Source organism: Schistocerca americana, chromosome 10 (genome assembly GCF_021461395.2).
Source record: "Schistocerca americana isolate TAMUIC-IGC-003095 chromosome 10, iqSchAmer2.1, whole genome shotgun sequence".
Lineage (NCBI taxonomy): Eukaryota > Metazoa > Arthropoda > Insecta > Orthoptera > Acrididae > Schistocerca > Schistocerca americana.
Window position 1 is genome coordinate 195,229,025 of NC_060128.1, and position 19,673 is coordinate 195,248,697.

The 19,673-nt window shown below is 40.0% G+C and overlaps 1 protein-coding gene across 1 annotated transcript in view; it reads left to right on the forward strand.

Annotated features, from left to right (window-relative positions):
* LOC124552384 (histone-lysine N-methyltransferase 2C-like) overlaps positions 1-19,673 on the forward strand; it is a 434,288-nt gene that overhangs the window by 371,929 nt on the left and 42,686 nt on the right. Inside the window, exons 69-71 of the mRNA XM_047126647.1 lie at positions 2,445-2,680; positions 7,136-7,315; positions 15,238-15,456. Of these exons, the coding sequence (XP_046982603.1) occupies positions 2,445-2,680; positions 7,136-7,315; positions 15,238-15,456 (635 nt within the window). The remainder of the gene's footprint in view (positions 1-2,444; positions 2,681-7,135; positions 7,316-15,237; positions 15,457-19,673) is intronic.

Below are 19,673 nucleotides of genomic sequence, written 5' to 3' on the forward strand. Positions count from 1 at the left end.
TCTGGCGACATACCATCTGACTTTCGGAAAACCATCATCCACACAATTCCGAAGACGGCAAGAGCTGACAAGTGCGAGAATTATCGCACAATCAGCTTAACACCTCATGCATCGAAGCTGATTACAAGGATAATATACAGAAGAATGGAAAAGAAAATTGAGAATGCACTAGGTGACGATCAGTTTGGCTTTGGGAAAAGTAAAGGGACGAGAGAGGCAATTCTGACATTATGGCTAATAATGGAAGCAAGGCTAAAGAAAAATCAAGACACCTTCATAGGATTTGTCGACCTGGAAAAAGCGTTCGACAATATAAAATGGTGCAAGCTGTTCGAGATTCTGAAAAAAGTAGGGGTAAGCTATAGGGAGAGACAGTTCATATACAATATGTACAACAACCAAGAGGGAATAATGCGAGTGGACGATCAAGAACGAAGTGCTCGTATTAAAAAGGGTGTAAGACAAGGCTGTAGCCTTTCGCCCCTACTCTTCAATCTGTACATTGAGGAAGCAATGATGGAAATAAAAGAAAGGTTCAGGAGTGGAATTAAAATACAAGGTGAAAGGATATCAATGATATGATTCGCTGATGACATTGCTATCCTGAGTGAAAGTGAAGAAGAATTAAATGATCTGCTGAACGGAATGAACAGTCTAATGAGTATACAGTATGATTTGAGAGTAAATCGGAGAAAGACGAAGGTAATGAGAAGTAGTAGAAATGAGAACAGCGAGAAACTTAACGTCAGGATTGATGGTCACGAAGTCAATGAAGTTAAGGAATTCTGCTACCTAGGCAGTAAAATAACCAATGACGGACGGAGCAAGGAGGACACCAAAAGCAGACTCGCTATGGCAAAAAAGGCATTTCTGGCCAAGAGAAGTCTACTAATATCAAATACCGGCCGGTCTTAATTTGAGGAAGAAATTTCTGAGGATGTACATCTGGAGTACAGCAATGTATGGTAGTGAAACATGGACTGTGGGAAAACCGGAACAGAAGAGAATCGAAGCATTTGAGATGTGGTGCTATAGACAGATGTTGAAAATTAGGTGGACTGATAAGGTAAGGAATGAGGAGGTTCTACGCAGAATCGAAGAGGAAAGGAATATGTGGAAAACACTGATAAGGAGAAGGGACAGGATGATAGGACATCTGCTAAGACATGAGGGAATGACTTCCATGGTACTAGAGGGAGCTGTAGAGGGCAAAAACTGTAGAAGAAGACAGAGATTGGAATACGTCAAGCAAATAATTGAGGACGGAGGTTGCAAGTGCTACTCTGAGATGAAGAGGTTAGCACAGGAAAGGAATTCGTGGTGGGCCGCATCAAACCAGTCAGTAGACTGATAAAAAACGTTCTAAGGGACTGATGACCTCAGACGTTAAGTCCCAAAGTGCTGAGAGCCATTTGAACTGTTTGAACTTGGTTGTTGCAGATTGTAGGTGACACAGGCAGATTTAAGATGAACAAAGAATGTTAAGAAGAAAAATTAGAGCAAATAAAGCAACCAACAGTGATGAAAATGACGTGGTAAACAAACAGAAATAAAAAGAATTATATTTAAACTAATTAATTGAATAAAAATAATAACCGTACTCTTTTGATTAGATGTAGAAAAAATATTTCGCTACATTTGAAGAGATTTGAACCTGTGACCTTCTACGCGTCAGGTTCGTATGCTAACTATTGCACTAGACTTCATTACTCGATTACGAAGTTATATTTGTGACTGTGGTGACCCAGCCTTGACGATGAATTGCAGCCTTCAAAAATTCGGCTTCACGCATCGTTGTGCAAGCTCATCTAATATAAGCTGATCTCCACGATTACAGTAACTGTATACGTGATGCCGAATCGTCTCTCATTCGGAAATATCCGGTAGTGTTTGGTTAGTGCCGTGTACGAAATGTGTATTTCATTAGCACCGTTGCGTGTACGTGTTAACCTGTGTGATGTAACGTGAAATAGAAATACCGGACCCACGATTTGGTATCCAAACACAACATAAAAGAGTGGCAGACGAGGAATTAGAAGTGACCTGACCAATTGTCGTGGCAGTTCGGGGGCACTACACCAAACGCTTCGATTCGAGGAAACCGGCAACGACGCACGAAGTGTCAACTGTCGAGGAATTTTAATTTTTCGTCGGTATCCTCCTGATAAAAATGTCATTTCTCGTAGTCGTTAATACGAATGTTTGCTAGTTTTCATTATATTTGTTCGCAGTGAAATTTATACGCAATGATATTTGTGTGAAAATTATCCCAGAAGTTCACACAGTTCAAAGAGAGTAGATAACAAATTAAGGGAAGTCATTGTAAGTTCTCCATTCCTCCCTCACTTTTTTGCACATTTCTTGAGTATAGAAAAGAATCGACCTGCACGAACACAAACTTCTCCGGCTGTTTGTGAGACACCCTGTCATTTTCTTTCGTTCAGCTCCCGTAGATATCCAGAGCATCCTGAACGGCGCCGCAAAATTTTGCCGTCACTGCGACGTCGTGATCCTGACGAACCTGATACGCAAGAAGGTGAGCGAGATCCCGGGTCTGTCGGCGCGGGAGGAGCTGGTGGCGGACACGGGGCCCGACGGGGACGTCTACTTCTGCAGTGCCGCCTGCTACATGCAGTTCGCCCTCATGCACCGCTCCCCGACTCTCAACCAGCAGGAGAAGGTAAGCCACTTTCTTTACTACTAGATCTGCGTCATTTGACTGTCACAACTGAACAGGCTGCGTCAAAATTACACTATTTTTCACACCGAATATAGAGAATGTCGTAAATTATTTACGACGGCGACATATAAAACAGGTGCCGTTTTATTATAGGCTCTGTAACTGTCGTTAAATTGGCGATCGTCGAATTTTGTCTAAGATCGGACACTTCACACGGATCACCTATTTTTGTAGGCATACTGTCTATACCAATTTCGGGAAAGACATCGAACGGTAGACTTTTATCGGTGACTCGGAGCAACGGTCGAGCGAGCTGTGGAATAAGTTTTTCTCGGACCGTTTTGGATACGACACAGATATGTGCACTTGCTCGGAGCTTATACAGATTGACTACTTTTGCAATGTTCTCCAAATGCACCCCGTATGCCCCAGGACATCTTGGTAATCTGGGAAAAACACAAGAATTTTTTCACCCTGAAAAACCAGGGAATGTTATAGAATTCTAGGAATTTTTCATTACTTCAGTTTTCAGTTAAATTTTTGTAATTTTGACTAGTAAGAACTGATACTCTAACAAAGAATTTACTGTAGCTCGTTGCTGCAGCGTGGTACTGCAGCAGTAAAACATAAACGAGAGTTTGACACCAAAATAAAACTTAGAAAATTTGCCGTTTATGACAACAGAACACAGATCACACACCGACATTTGCCGACAGCAAAATGCGTCAGAGGCTTTGGGATGAAGATTGTGCAATACTTCGTAACGACAAACTGCCTTTGGTGAGTATAATGTGACAGCTGTTTAAATTTCTAACAGATCGTGGGAAAATGTTCTGGATGGTAATTAGAGAAGTGTTACTTTCAAAGTAAATTTCATTTTATGTAAAATGAATTGTGTTACATATGAGAACGAAGTATTTGACACAATTTCCAGGCCGAGAAGGCCAGTCATTTCTGCCATTATTTAAAATTTTACGGGTACATTTGTGTTTGATGTACCTTAAAGGGCAACATGTGTTAAAAAAGATCAAGTTTAAAGGTTAGTTTTTCATGTCTGCTATAGTTCTTTCATGTATTACAAATTATGCAATAACGATGGCAGAAAGTACGATTATCCTGAAAGCACATCCAGGGGCACAGTCTCGATTTCAGGGCTTTGGAAGCTGCAGTGCTGTATTTAGTGGAATTTGTATTTATACTTTGTAATACATAAATACACAATGTACGTGTTTCCACACATCGAAGATCCTTCCAAAATGCGTTGTTTTTTGCTGGGTTTCTTTTCCTAAAGCTGTAGGCATTTCTGTGTCAGTATATAAAGCCGTTACTCTGTTCAAAGGATTAACGAGTTTCACAACTCTGAGGGAAATTATGTTGTCATTTAACACGGAAAAAATGTACTTTCACTGGGGAAAAAGTGTATTTTCAGTCGAGAAAAAGTTCATTTTTAACTTGTAAATCGGGGAAATTTTTTTCTTGTCCGTATATGCAGACTGTCCTAGTTTTTAATAGTGAAGCAGCTTACATTTTTATTTGAGCTGTAGCTGACAGATTGAGGATTATTAGCAAACGTTTAGGTCATTGTATGAAGATAGTAACTGTTCTCGAAAGAACAGATACCGTCGACAACCGTGCAGCTTCTCTAGAATAAATGATAATTAATTGAAACCCTCAGCTGCCAACAGGCGTTGTCGATATACCTCGACGGGGACAGCCGAAAATGTGTGCCCCGACCAGGACTCGAACCCGGGATCTCCTGCTTACGTGGCAGACGCTTTATCTGTCTGCGTCACTGAGGACACAGACGAATATTGCGACTGCAGGGACTTACCTCTTGCACGCCTCCCGTGAGACCCACATTCCCAACTGTCCACAATCTACATACGTATTGTTCCTAATAGAAACTTGCCCATCCACTCATTACTCGCCATCATCCAGCACAGAAAAACATTGTACTCGGAACACTGGTTCACTGAACACGAACTCTTGTCAGGTCTGGATAATTTGGCAACAGAGTTAAAACATCTACAGTCCGTGTTCTACAAAAATTGATACTCTTCACAAGATGTTCAAAAGGCACTGTGCCCCGTTTCCCCACCTGCGGTTTTGGAAGAGATAAAAGAAGAAACGCAAAAGGTTGCATATTTGCCGTATGTCGGGCCGATATCTGCCAAAATCGGTGGAATTCTCCTCAGACATAACATTAAAAGCGCATTCCATCCACCCACCGAGGTTAAGGCCCTACGAGGGAGCGCGAAGGATGGCCTGCGCCTACAGAAACTGGGCGTTTACCGTGTGAATGTGGTACGGCATACGTCGGCCAGATGACCGGGACCATTGCCATCGGGTACAGAGGCACACCAGACTGAGACAGGCAAGCGAGTCAGCGATTGCTGAGAACTGTTTAGAACTCGAGTCATTCTATGAAGTATTATGATGCCAAGATTTTAACACAAATGTCGAGATACTGGGACAGCGTCATCGAAGAATCTATCGAGATCGCGGAGAATCTCATTAACCGGGACACCGGTTTCCAGCTGAGCTCTGCTTTGAACCCAGCACTCGATCATCTGAAGACGCAACATAGGCAACGTCCAGACCTCGAGGAACATGAGGATAAAAATGGACTTGGAGATAACAGCCCAGTACACGTAACAAAGGACATACACGAAATGGTACAACAGACACAATACTCGAGGACGCTCTTCCGATTCTCGATTGTCAGTTTGAACAGGATCGGCCTCAGAATAACACTGCAGCTGCTCCTGAGGGTCAAGAACTTCGGACGGAACGCCTAACACGGCACACCACGTTAACAGAACGTCCTAATTCACAGCAGGACGCAAATGGTGACAATCGGAAGATAAAACGTATAGCACAACTTGCACGCCATTCGAAACTTAACGCAGCTATATTGACAACAGATTATAACCAAATAGTACGTGCAGAGTGTTCAGAACAGCCGCGGCTATAAGAAAATGCTACAGCCGTCGCTATCGGTCGGTGCACCTTGCGGACAGAGTGCCAGACGCGGCACGGACTGCAGAGGAAATGCCTAGCACAATGTAGGTGTAAATACCGGACTTGTTCCCCATTGGAATCACTATCAAACAGCACCTGGAGAAGACTGCGAGTCACACAGTTGAAATATCGTGCAGGAAAGGTGCGAATAACTGGCAGAAACCTGATTAATCGACATGACATCTAGAACGTACTACATAAGTTCATATTTTAAAACATAGAATTGAATACACAACAGATTTTCAGGCATTAGTTGGCAGTCAGTATGTGCAGCATGCCTTTTGTGAGAAGCTCTCTTTTGTGATAAAAAGCTAAATGGCATATTTTTGGTGTTGAGTCAGCTTAAAATGTCAAGTGAAACATGCTGCAATATCACGAAAAAGTGTCTTCACTTTGCCCGTAAAAAACCAGAGGCTTGCTTGCAAAACCTCTTGCACTGTATTCAGAACAAGCATCTTTCTTTACAATATCATTCGATGAATTTTTTAATAAATGATTTCTCTTTCTTTGAACTTTCAAAATGTGCTAACTTAGCCATTTGTGATCCTAGAAGAGTACATAATTTGGATACAGAACTGGAAGAGTTATTTTCTATGTAATTTTGGAAAGAGGATCATTTCAAGAAACAGTTCCTACTACCTTAGAGTTAACTAGAAAATATTCTGGATCACATCCTATCTGGAGAAAACACAATATAAAACAGTTACCACCTGTACATTGTTAGTGGTTTGAAAACATTCAAGTGAATAATGAAGAAAACAAAAATCCACAATTGCTCTATTTGCATTGTAACTACACTTAGCAAAAAACACACAGTTTCTTCTTAGAGTATATACGTAGTTTATTTGTGGGAGAAATTTTTATTCTCCAATATTCTGTTTTCCCCTGCAAAAGAAAACACAAGTGTTTGGAAATGCTTTGTGCATTAACTTTGTCACTACAGAAAAATTGACATTGTTAGATTATTGTGAATATTGTAATGCTGTTGTGATTAGTTTTTTCCTCTCTTTCTCTCGTGTTCAACAACTGGTATACTGCTGTCTGGTGAGAGATAGTAAAGGTCACATATTTTTTCTCAAAAGCTTTCCATATACTTTTTGCTAAAGACAGTGCTAACCCACAGTAGTAGTGACGTTGTTATAAGTAAACAATTTTCTAGGACTAACTAGCAATTTTTTGCTCATTTAACAGATTACATTCCTAAACAAATAGTGTAATAATTCATAGAAAAATTTACGAATAGATCTGTTGCAATTTACGATCTACCACTTTAACCGAACCTGTAACTTGCAATAATTCAAAACTGTGCTCTCGTGGGTTAGCACATCCTTCTGCTGATCCCTCCAATTCTGGCTTAGCCCTCGTAGTAGACTGGCGCTCTCGAGTATCACCGGGTTAGAAATACGAGAGTTAATCTCGGCATTTCTGTTAAAGGCTGCAGCTGTCGTGGACCACGTGAGTCAGGAAATGAAGCGAGAGGTGAAAATAAAGGAGGAAGTGGTGGAGCCGGCACAGGCAGAGTCCGCCGACGGAGAGCACGAAGCGGACAAGCTCGTAATAAAGATCAAGGAAGAACTGCCGGATCCAGACGAAACGTCTCAGACCTCCATCGAGGTAAGGTTATCGCTCTCGTAGCTAGCTGTTTCCTCAGTGTAGTCATTTCTTCTATTACTTGTATTGTATGTTCTTTGCCTGTTGTGTTTATTTGTACATGTGAACACTGTGTGGATAATATCTTACTTAGTGAAATTATAGACATTTGTGTGGATAGAAAGTTTTTTTACATAAGAAATACATTATCTGGTGATATTTTGTTGAGACGTACTCCCCACCACAGTTAGAATGCCAAAAACTTTGAATTGGAAAAGTTAGTGAATACAGTGGTATTGAAAGATGTATAATCTGCAATTTTAGATTTGATCTCGGACTGTTAGAATTGTGTGATTTGCCCCAAGGGCATGGCATATTACCCATCTGCTGGCACCAATGCTTCCTCTGACTAACTAAATTATCTGTGTTAATGTGAAACATGTAATAGGTTTCTCATGCTTCAGATTGCTTTCCAAAATTTGAATGCATTAAGAGTAGTATGAGACAACTTAACTCGTACTAAAGAGAAGCACTAAAGGCACTCGGAATTGTCAGATTCTCGTGTGACTACTAGGTACACACTATACGTAACACTTCATAGCAACAGATACTCGTCAAACAGTCTGCCACTCGTCGTCTGGTAATACCGAGGCCTCCGTGCCTCACTGTGATGTGTCAAATGAAGTGTGTTACTGTGCAAGTCTCTGTACCCACTTCTGTCTCGAGTAACTTCATTGTAATTTTGCTTAATGTATGTGCTTTGTCTTTAATGATGTTGTTAAATGAAGCTAATAATTTTATATTGCTGGTGGAAGAAAACTAATTTTGAAATGAAAACTACTGAATAATTTTTTGGATACCATAATCTTACTTTAAATACTGTGAATCTTCCTCCAGAATGAATCTTCCACACACCAGCAGATTAAAGTTGTGTACCGGTCCGAGACTCTCGGTCATTACGTGCTCCACTCCAGTGACAATTTCGTTCGGCGATTCCACTGTCGACTGGATTTCGAAACCTACCTTTGCCGGAAGGCGTGTGGTTCCGTTATGTCTCAGATTTAATCTGTCGCGAAATGTGAACATTGTGTGGTTCTTCTTGTCATTTTAACCTTCGTGCCTCTGCTGTCCTTTCTCTCACGTCAGTTTCTAATCTCAGGATTTTAGCTTTGACATTTCACGTCTCCATCTGCAAGACTGTTTTTCTTTTCATCAGTACAGTAATTTACAACGAAACCTTGAGCGACCTCTCTGTTGTACGGGATTTTACTCTACTCTTTTTCACCGTGTGGTACACTCAGGTTTATTGTATAGCTCAGTAGATAAGAATGTATCGATATACGTGAGACGTTCGTGACGTTCTGTCGATACGTAAAATGTGCTGACAGTAACACCAAATTGTTTATTTATTTCTTCCTTTCACACTTTCAGTAATGAAAGTATTTATTCCTCCACCATAAAAGTTTACCATATTTGCACACAGTTAATTTCATAGAGATTAATGCAGTTCGTGGCCACTCGAAATGACTAGTGTCGTCTGACCTTACAAAGAGAGACCCCCCAGCGGTGGAATAGAATTTCTGAAACCATGTATACGGTTACGTAGGTTAAGATCCCATATATCACACACTGCAGCTATTCACCCTGGTGATGCGCAATAGTCTTAAAAAAGTTGCATCAAATAGTCTGGTTGTGCTGCGTAATGGATAGGATAATAGCTTCACATGCAGGAGTTTGTGGGTTTGAATCTTGTCAGGTATATTATTTTTTTATTTTAAATCTTTGTTGAAATGACTTTGATAACCATTTTTGTTCAATTAATTGATTTAATGTAATTTTTTCTTTTCATTCCTTTCTCACATCATTTTAATCATGATATCAACTTCTTCATTTGCTCTCTCTTTTTTGTTCTTATCATTCTTTTTTAACTTTAAATCTTTGTTCATGTTTTTTAATTAATCACCCTGTTTTTTCGCCCACATTATTGTATTCATTATGTCTATTTCTCATTTTGTTTGAATTTAGTTATACTTATAAATTCTTTTTTCATTTAAATCTTCATCTGCGTTATTTTGTCCATAGTGTAATAGCCCCCCCCCCCCCCCCCCCCCCCCCCATGAACCATGGACCTTGCCGTTGGTGGGGAGGCTTGCGTGCCTCAGCGATACAGATAGCCGTACCGTAGGTGCAACCACAACGGAGGGGTATCTGTTGAGAGGCCAGACAAACGTGTGGTTCCTGAAGAGGGGCAGCAGCCTTTTCAGTAGTTGCAAGGGCAACAGTCTGGATGATTGACTGATCTGGCCTTGTAACAATAACCAAAACGGCCTTGCTGTGCTGGTACTGCGAACGGCTGAAAGCAAGGGGAAACTACAGCTGTAATTTTTCTCGAGAGCATGCAGCTTTACTGTATGATTAAATGATGATGACGTCCTCTTGGGTAAAATATTCCGGAGGTAAAATAGTCCCCCATTCAGATCTCCGGGCGGGGCTACTCAAGAGGATGTCGTTATCAGGAGAAAGAAAACTGGCGTTCTACGGATCGGAGCGTGGAATGTCAGATCCCTTAATCGGGCAGGTAGGTTAGAAAATTCAAAAAGGAAAATGGATAGGTTACAGTTAGATATAGTGGGAATTAGTGAAGTTCGGTGGCAGGAGGAACAAGACTTCTGGTCAGGTGACTACAGGGTTATAAACACAAAATCAAATAGGGGTAATGCAGGAGTAGGTTTAATAATGAATAGGAAAATAGGAATGTGGGTAAGCTACTACAAACAGCATAGTGAACGCATTATTGTGGCCAAGATAGATACGAAGCCCACGCCTACTACAGTAGTACAAGTTTATATGCCAACTAGCTCTGCAGATGACGAAGAAATTGAAGAAATGTATGATGAAATAAAAGAAATTATTCAGATTGTGAAGGGAGACGAAAATTTAATAGTCATGGGGGACTGGAATTCGAGTGTAGGAAAAGGGAGAGAAGGAAACATAGTAGGTGAATATGAATTGGGGGGAAGAAATGAAAGAGGAAGCCGCCTGGTAGAATTTTGCACAGAGCACAACATAATCATAACTAACACTTGGTTTAAGAATCATGAAAGAAGGTTGTATACATGGAAGAACCCTGGAGATACTAAAAGGTATCAGATAGATTATATAATGGTAAGACAGAGATTTAGGAACCAGGTTTTAAATTGTAAGACATTTCCAGGGGCAGATGTGGACTCTGACCACAATCTATTGGTTATGACCTGTAGATTAAAACTGAAGAAACTGCAAAAAGGTGGGAATTTAAGGAGATGGGACCTGGATAAACTGAAAGAACCAGAGGTTGTACAGAGTTTCAGGGAGAGCATAAGGGAACAATTGACAGGAATGGGGGAAAGAAATACAGTAGAAGCAGAATGGGTAGCTTTGAGGGACGAAGTAGCGAAGGCAGCAGAGGATCAAGTAGGTAAAAAGACGAGGGCTAGTAGAAATCCTTGGGTAACAGAAGAAATATTGAATTTAATTGATGAAAGGAGAAAATATAAAAATGCAGTAAATGAAGCAGGCAAAAAGGAATACAAACGTCTCAAAAATGAGATCGACAGGAAGTGCAAAATGGCTAAGCAGGGATGGCTAGAGGACAAATGTAAGGATGTAGAGGCCTATCTCACTAGGGGTAAGATAGATACTGCCTACAGGAAAATTAAAGAGACCTTTGGAGATAAGAGAACGACTTGTATGAATATCAAGAGCTCAGATGGAAACCCAGTTCTAAGCAAAGAAGGGAAAGCAGAAAGGTGGAAGGAGTATATAGAGGATCTATACAAGGGTGATGTACTTGAGGACAATATTATGGAAATGGAAGAGGATGTAGATGAAGATGAAATGGGAGATATGATACTGCGTGAAGAGTTTGACAGAGCACTGAAAGACCTGAGTCGAAACAAGGCCCCCGGAGTAGACAACATTCCATTGGAACTACTGACGGCCTTGGGAGAGCCAGTCCTGACAAAACTCTACCATCTGGTGAGCAAGATGTATGAAACAGGCGAAATACCCTCAGACTTCAAGAAGAATATAATAATTCCAATCCCAAAGAAAGCAGGTGTTGACAGATGTGAAAATTACCGAACTATCAGTTTAATAAGTCACAGCTGCAAAATACTAACACGAATTCTTTACAGACGAATGGAAAAACTAGTAGAAGCCAACCTCGGGGAAGATCAGTTTGGATTCCGTAGAAATGTTGGAACACGTGAGGCAATACTGACCTTACGACTTATCTTAGAAGAAAGATTAAGGAAAGGCAAACCTACGTTTCTAGCGTTTGTAGACTTAAAGAAAGCTTTTGACAATGTTGACTGGAATCCTCTCTTTCAAATTCTAAAGGTGGCAGGGGTAAAATACAGGGAGCGAAAGGCTATTTACAATTTGTACAGAAACCAGATGGCAGTTATAAGATTCGAGGGACATGAAAGGGAAGCAGTGGTTGGGAAGGGAGTAAGACAGGGTTGTAGCCTCTCCCCGATGTTGTTCAATCTGTATATTGAGCAAGCAGTAAAGGAAACAAAAGAAAAATTCGAAGTAGGTATTAAAATTCATGGAGAAGAAATAAAAACTTTGAGGTTCGCCGATGACATTGTAATTCTGTCAGAGACGGCAAAGGACTTGGAAGAGCAGTTGAATGGAATGGACAGTGTCTTGAAAGGAGGATATAAGATGAACATTAACAAAAGCAAAACAAGGATAATGGAATGTAGTCGAATTAAGTCGGGTGATGCTGAGGGAATTAGATTAGGAAATGAGGCACTTAAAGTAGTAAAGGAGTTTTGCTATTTGGGGAGCAAAATAACTGATGATGGTCGAAGTAGAGAGGATATAAAATGTAGGCTGGCAATGGCAAAGAAAGCGTTTATGAAGAAGAGAAATTTGTTAACATCCAGTATTGATTTAAGTGTCAAGAAGTCATTTCTGAAAGTATTCGTATGGAGTGTAGCCATGTATGGAAGTGAAACATGGACGATAAATAGTTTGGACAAGAAGAGAATAGAAGCTTTCGAAATGTGGTGCTACAGAAGAATGCTGAAGATTAGATGGGTAGATCACATAACTAATGAGGAAGTATTGAATAGGATTGGGGAGAAGAGAAGTTTGTGGCACAACTTGACCAGATGAAGGGATCGGTTGGTAGGACATGTTCTGAGGCATCAAGGGATCACCAATTTAGTATTGGAGGGCAGCGTGGAGGGTAAAAATCGTAGAGGGAGACCAAGAGATGAATACACTAAGCAGATTCAGAAGGATGTAGGTTGCAGTAGGTACTGGGAGATGAAAAAGCTTGCACAGGATAGAGTAGCATGGAGAGCTGCATCAAACCAGTCTCAGGACTGAAGACCACAACAACAGTGTAATAGCTCATAGATTGCACACATGGTAACGAAAAATACGTTTTTCACACCACTGCAGATTCAATACAAATAGATTATTTGGTATCCTGCTTTTTAACTGTTATATCATAATTTTCAAATAATTGAATATTATAGTAGATAAATATAATCAAACTCATATTCACAAAAATTCTGATTGGAAAAAGAATGATATAAAGAAAAAAAATGCAACAGATGGAAAAAAGTTCATATGGCGATTAAAGGAATGTGACAAAGAAGTAGAAATAAAAAATTGTTTAAACCAATTAATTGAATGGAAAGAATGATCAGAGTCATTTTGATAGAGATTAAAAATAATAAAAAAAATCCTTAACCTGCTGTCCTATTCATTGCATAAGGTAACCAGACCATGTGATTTAATTTTTTTTTTTTAATTTTTTTTTTTTTTTTTAAATCAGTTACTCATAAACGAAGGCGTATGTGAATGGCTACATGGTGTGATACCTCGGATCTTAACTTACATCACTGAAAGTGCGCATTTATTCTAATAATAATAAAAGGTCGATCCCTTTGGGGACATCTTCTTATGTCTTGGAAGGTCCGAATGAGTGGTAGTGCTCTGGTAGTATGCAACTGCCACACTGTGAACATAGTAAGTGCATTATTTTAGAATGCAAACTATACTCCAATTTAAACTACTTCATTTGATATTAGTCCTGTTGCAATATAGCTTTGCCAGCTGAGGTATCGGCTGCACCTCAAATGAGACTGTTACGGTGAGTAGGTTCGTGGACTACAGGCACATGCAGAGCACCGGTCAGCCACTGCGGCTGAGATAGATGAGCGGGCTGCCGAGGTTGTCCGGTAATGCATTACGTGTTTACATGGCACTAGTCAGACACTGCTAATGCTGCACTGAGATCCACTGGCGAAGATGGTAGGTTCGGGCCTGACGTTGAGAACTGTTACTGGAAGAACTGAGATCTGAGGGGTGAAGTGTCAGCTGTCAAATAATTTTATTTGAACTATAGTTCTTTAATATTAAAAAACTGATTGTCTTACAAGACTCGACAGTGCTATTTTGTGCTCAGTGTTTTATTCTTGCTGGCCATTGTAATTCTGACGTTTGTATCACCACAATTTCAATTCTGTTAGTGAAAGAGGCATTTACTTCAGTGCTGAACCAAAATGACAACTGTGTGGGAAATTTATTGGTTTTTATAGGATGTCTCAGGAGGAAAGGTCAGTATTCCAGGTGGCGACAGAAATGGTCGTTTTATGTTTAATTCTAAATGGTTTCACAATAAATTTTTGTCATCCTTATGAAATGATTTTGCTATTTATTTTTGTGTTGGTATTTATTATTTGTCAGATTAAACATTATCATTAATTCACATTATATTTTCAACAGCTCATTAACAAATTTAAAGGTGTTTACAACAACCTTTCTAAAGTCTACAAAATACAGTAACCAATCAGTTTTAAATACTTCACAATACATTTCCAGAAAGTGCTTCACTAACATCAGTGACATAATGTATTCTCAAGGAACCACTTTGGGTTTCTCACCTCAGTGCATCTGCATCTTGTTACGAGGGCAGATTTGTCCACAAAGCAACCTGCCATCTAATCAGATGTATTCACTTTTCTCTCAGGTGGTTCCTTCTTGGTACACCACCACAAAGAAAAAAAGAAAGACTGTTTGAGATCTGAATATTTCGTGGTCATGTAATGGTAGTACTGCACACAATAACATCCTTCCTTAATTTATTTTGAATGATATCTTTTGAGAAGATGGTTTGAAATTTTTGTGCACTGCTGTCATAATTTGATAAAGGTTCTCTAATAGATGAAAGAAGAAAAATTAATGGACACAGTCTGTAACTATTACACGTATGCAAGCTTAAATTTGTTCCTCAAATTTTCTTAACCTTTTTGGTGTTTGACACTACAAAATTAATGACAATGGTCTAACAAGATAAAAACTGATTATTAGTAAATAAATTTTAGTGGAACTAAACAAAATTTGTTTTATTTTCACTATTAAAAAAAAGTAAATAAATAAAAATAAAAAAGTAATACTTCCATATGTGCTACCAGTGACACACTGACATCTCATTTCCTGACATTTTATTTTGATGAAAAATATCAAAAGGATGGGAATTGTGAGATCATTTATACACCAAAACATACTTTTGTAGCATGCCAGCTAAAATACAGTACTTACCTGTCACAACAGTATTTTCAAGTTTCATACAAAGATAATTTTTGCATACACTAGAAAAGCTGTACCTGGTCGAACTAGGTACGTAGCGAGGAACGCATTCTAGCACCACTAGCGTCTCAAATGTACACGTCTGTAGAGCCAGTCTGCAAACTCCTGAACAACACTGTTCGAACTTATACGTTTGTTATCATTTTTGCTACACATTCTCACGAGTGCTTTCACCCTTCACCCTTTCCATGCAGGCATCACTAGCACTCCGCAGCCGTGAAGCGGTATCGTCTTGTCGAGCACCAGTTCCTGGCCATTAACTAGTAGTATCTACTCACCTTTACGCTTTGCAGCCCGTCACGCCGACCGGCAAGGCAAAAGTGGAAGAGCCCACGAGTGCGGAGCCCTCGGCAGAGGAATTTCAGCGCCCCGAGAAGCGCAGCCACCGGGCGGCAGCTGGCGAAGAGCCCGCCCGCAAGGTGTGGAAGGGCGTCCGCTACCGCTACTGGAGCCCGGGCTCCATACAGCCGGCAACCAAGTACAAGAAGCCGACCGAGCGGGAGATTACAGAGGTAAGTGAGGAGTACAAGCTACGAGAAGGCATTTTGTCATCACGGTGTCGAGAAATGTATGTTTAAAAAAGTTTGCCTCGGGTATTAATTGAGCAAACTATTACGCTGATGTTTATTGAGAACGAGGGGAGTGCTATACGCCAAACTGATCATCCAAATCACCAGTTTGTGTATTGCTATTTAACTTACACTATTTTAATGAAGTTCACAATACTTATAATTAAAAATTAGGGAAAAATGATCTCAATGCAGCTATGAAATATGGTTTCAGAGCTTATAGTCCCATTTTCAATGCAAGTAATTCACTCCATTCGTCTGAAGCCATAAAAGTTATCTATTGACACCACTTGACAGAACTGTCCCATCGACAGTTGAAAAGAGGACACCTGCCCTCGACATGTTTCCTCAATTAATCCTATCGCAGTAGGAACATTGTCAACAGTCAGGTTAATATCACTATCTGATATGGGATGTAAGTAAAGTTTCTCACAAATTGTAATCCATTGAGCAATGCAGTGGCTCACACTAATTAAAATAAGCAGAATTTGTTATTGTTATTTTCACTACAAACTCCAGGAATATGTTTAATCAAATGATTTTCAGTGAATTGCATTGAAGAAAATGGATTAAATTGATGTGGTTGTCACGACCGTATTTACTCGAATCTAAGCCGCACTCGAATCTAAGCCGCACCTGAAAAATGAGACTCGAAATCAAGGGAAAAAAAATTTCTCGAATCTAAGCCGCACCTGAAAGTTGTGACTCGAAATTCAAGGGGGGAGAAAAGTTTTAGTCCGCACCTCCAAATCGAAACAGAGTTGGTCCATTGTAATATGAGACACAATTTAGGTAGAAAGAATGACAATACAGCTACAGTAGTTTGGTTCGAGTCATAAGCTTAGCAGTTAAGCTTTACCAGCTTTGCTATGCGTCAGGTGCTCCGTCCGAATTTTTTAGGGGTACCCTTCCTTTTTCACGTGCTTCGTCTGGTTTGAATTGATTGCTTATTTTTCTTTGATCTAATAAGTGCCGTTCTCTTTGTTATAGGTGTTTACGTCACTCTAAGCTGAAAATGCATTACTGTACTGTGTCAAGCATTTTTTGTCGCATTCTGATAATCAGTGTTCACGGCCTGTCAGCGCTCGCGGCATGACTTGCTTTTGTGCACGCTACCGCCGCTTACAATTAAAAGAGAGGGGGGGGAATCGTCTAATTAGCGAAACAATGGCAAGAGACTGCTGTTTGTTGTTACTTACACTGCTGCGTTCTTTGATAATGATCAACAAGAACCACATAATAGACTGCGTATGATAGATGTTCTGAACGAGAGTTTAGCGAAAATTTTCCTCCGTTTGAAAATCTTTGCAGACGCCTCTTTAGTACATTACATTCTGCACAGAAATTAGTCATCTTAGATTTAAAAATCTAGTCAATTCACGTGCTTCATTTCTGACTGTATCATTATTAGGCATAAGAATAATACGACTATAAATATGGCGTGATATGTATACTCTTCCGCGTTTGCTGTTGTCTCACTCTAAGTTTCCTAGTTTATTAGGCAGACACGATTTAAATGAGATAGCAGCAAACACGAAAGAATACATGGAAAAATCTTTATATTCGTATTATTCTTATGGTGAAGAGAATACTGCAAGTGATTCACAGTTCATAAAAGTTCCTATTAGTAACCATCTCTTCTCACAGGTGGGAAAAAATTCAGAACGTAGAGTTGGCCATATTGACGAACATACCAAACAGTCTTGCCAATCGGATTTTCGTAGTACATTGAAATGCTGCTACATTCGAAGATGAACAATATGGAATTTGTATTTACTTCGTTGGATAATGTATGAAAATGGAGTGGTCGAAACTCGGGGCGGAGAAAAAAGCTCATCTTCCACCTTTTTTTAAAAAAATTTATTTACTGACGCAGAGGTTTTGGCGCCAGTATTTATCTTTGTGCCTGCAAAACGTGCCTGTGTAGCGCTACATATATTCGATGGCATAAGTTAGTTGTGGCAGCACCTATCAACATTTTTCAGAACTTCCGCTTACTTTGCACTCGATTCTAAGCCGCAGGCAGTTTTTTGGATTACAAAAACTGGAAAAAAAGTGCGGCTTAGATTCGAGTAAATACGGTATTTGGAAAGGGTAGTTCATTCTCCAACACTTCTAATGAAAAGGGCACTCAAGCAGTCTATCTTGGAACAGAGAAATGGGCTCGCATTAACGATTTTTTAGAACTTTATCTCCATCCCACGAAATCCACCAGAACAGCTTCTCATTCCTGGAAGGACAATATCAGTAGAAAGTGGAGTGTGAAATGATTTGCGGATGAGTGAAATTGTTGGATATTGGATAACACTATTCATTGTGGGAAAACACATTTACTTTTATCAGGGCTGCCAACAAAAACTCGTAAAGGTTACAATTCACAGTAGGCATAGTCCCTATCAATTCAGACAAAAAAAGCACTCTGTCTTCAGACCATAAGTGTCCCATCGGGACCATCCGACCGCTGTGTCATCCTCAGTTGAGTATGCGGATAGGAGGGGCGTGTGGTCAGCACACCACTCTCCCGGTTGTTACGATGGTTTTCTTTGACCGGAGCCACTACTATTCGGTCGAGTAGCTCCTCAGTTGGCATCACGAGGCTGAGTGCACCCCGAAAAATGGCAACAGCGCATGACGGCCTGGATAGTCACTAGAGGTGTACATGTCCCGCTTTTAACCCGCCCATGCTTGCCCGGTGGCCAGGCGGGCAGGCCGCCGCTCGTTGTCAACAGAACGGGCAGGCTGCTTCACTCCCAGCCAAGCCAAGCAGAACCCAACCCGGGCAGGCTGCGGGAAACTTGCTTGCCTGCCCATATTACTGCTGAGCTGCGCTACGCAGCCGTTTAGTCTCCGCGCGTCATTGTCATATTATGAACGTTAATCAAATGTTTTTATTTTACCTGAGCACCAAAAGACAAACCCCAACATTATATATATATGTATTAATTTCAGGTAAAAAAAATATTGGTTTTATTTGTATATTCTTCCTTTACGCGTATATTTCGGGCTTCTTATCTATATAAATAAAAATTAATTGCCAAATGTGTTGATAAGCGTAAAACTCGAGAACGCCTGGACCAGTTCGGCTAAATTTTTTTTGCTGTGTTTGTAATTCTCAGAACAAGGTTTTTATGAAATAAAATTTTTCAAAAATCGACCGAAAAATTGGAAAATTTGACAAAAACTGAAAGTGCGTTTTCATTGTGTCCGTGTGTTTGTATTGCATACAATCTTGATGAAATTTTGCACACTATACCTTGAAACCAAGAGGAAGGTCACAGTCTACATAAAATTTCATATGGTGCATGGCAGAGGTTCCTTTACATAACGGAACTCGACAAATTGTACGTATTTATTCCGATCTTGATGAAATTTGGCACACTTGATATTCAAAGCAGGATGAAGGGCGCTGCCTGCTTAAAATTCTGAATGGTGCATGGCGGAGGGTACTTTACGTACACACTTCTACACCAACCTACAATTTTATTCCGATCTTGAAGAAATTTTGCACACTTGACCATCAAGAGGAACATCACTGTCTACATAATATTTCGGACAGTACATTGAAGAGAGTACCTTACAAAAGATTTTGACATCGTTTGCGGGTTACCACGAAAGTTCACTATGTACGCATGTTTCCATGGAGAAGGTTTTTGAATATTTACATGTGCATGTGTATATATATATATATATATATATATATATATATATATATATATATATATATATATATATATTTCTTTTAAACGAAATGTCTATGATCTTTTTGAAATTTGAGAGCTGTCTGACACATTCACAGTCATCGTGTTGGACAATTCGCGCACAGCAAATGTCGTTTAACAGTTGCAAACCATTTTTGGTTGAGTGAACGTGTTATATTGGCTGCAAAAAACCTTGATGTTAACGAAATGAATTTTCAGATTCAAAATATGACACCTGGCGAATTGCTGACATACAAGGCCGGTTTATTCCGTTACTAACCAAGATGATGTAGTCAACTATCCTACGGAATTTTTAAATTCGCTGGATTTCCCCGGATTACCGCCTCCCAATCTGTAATTAAGTCGGATGGGCAATCATGTTGCGAAAGGTAAACCAGCCACGTCTTTGTAATGGCACCCGGCTTGCGGGGAAGAAGTTAAAGAACAACGTAATCGAAGCCA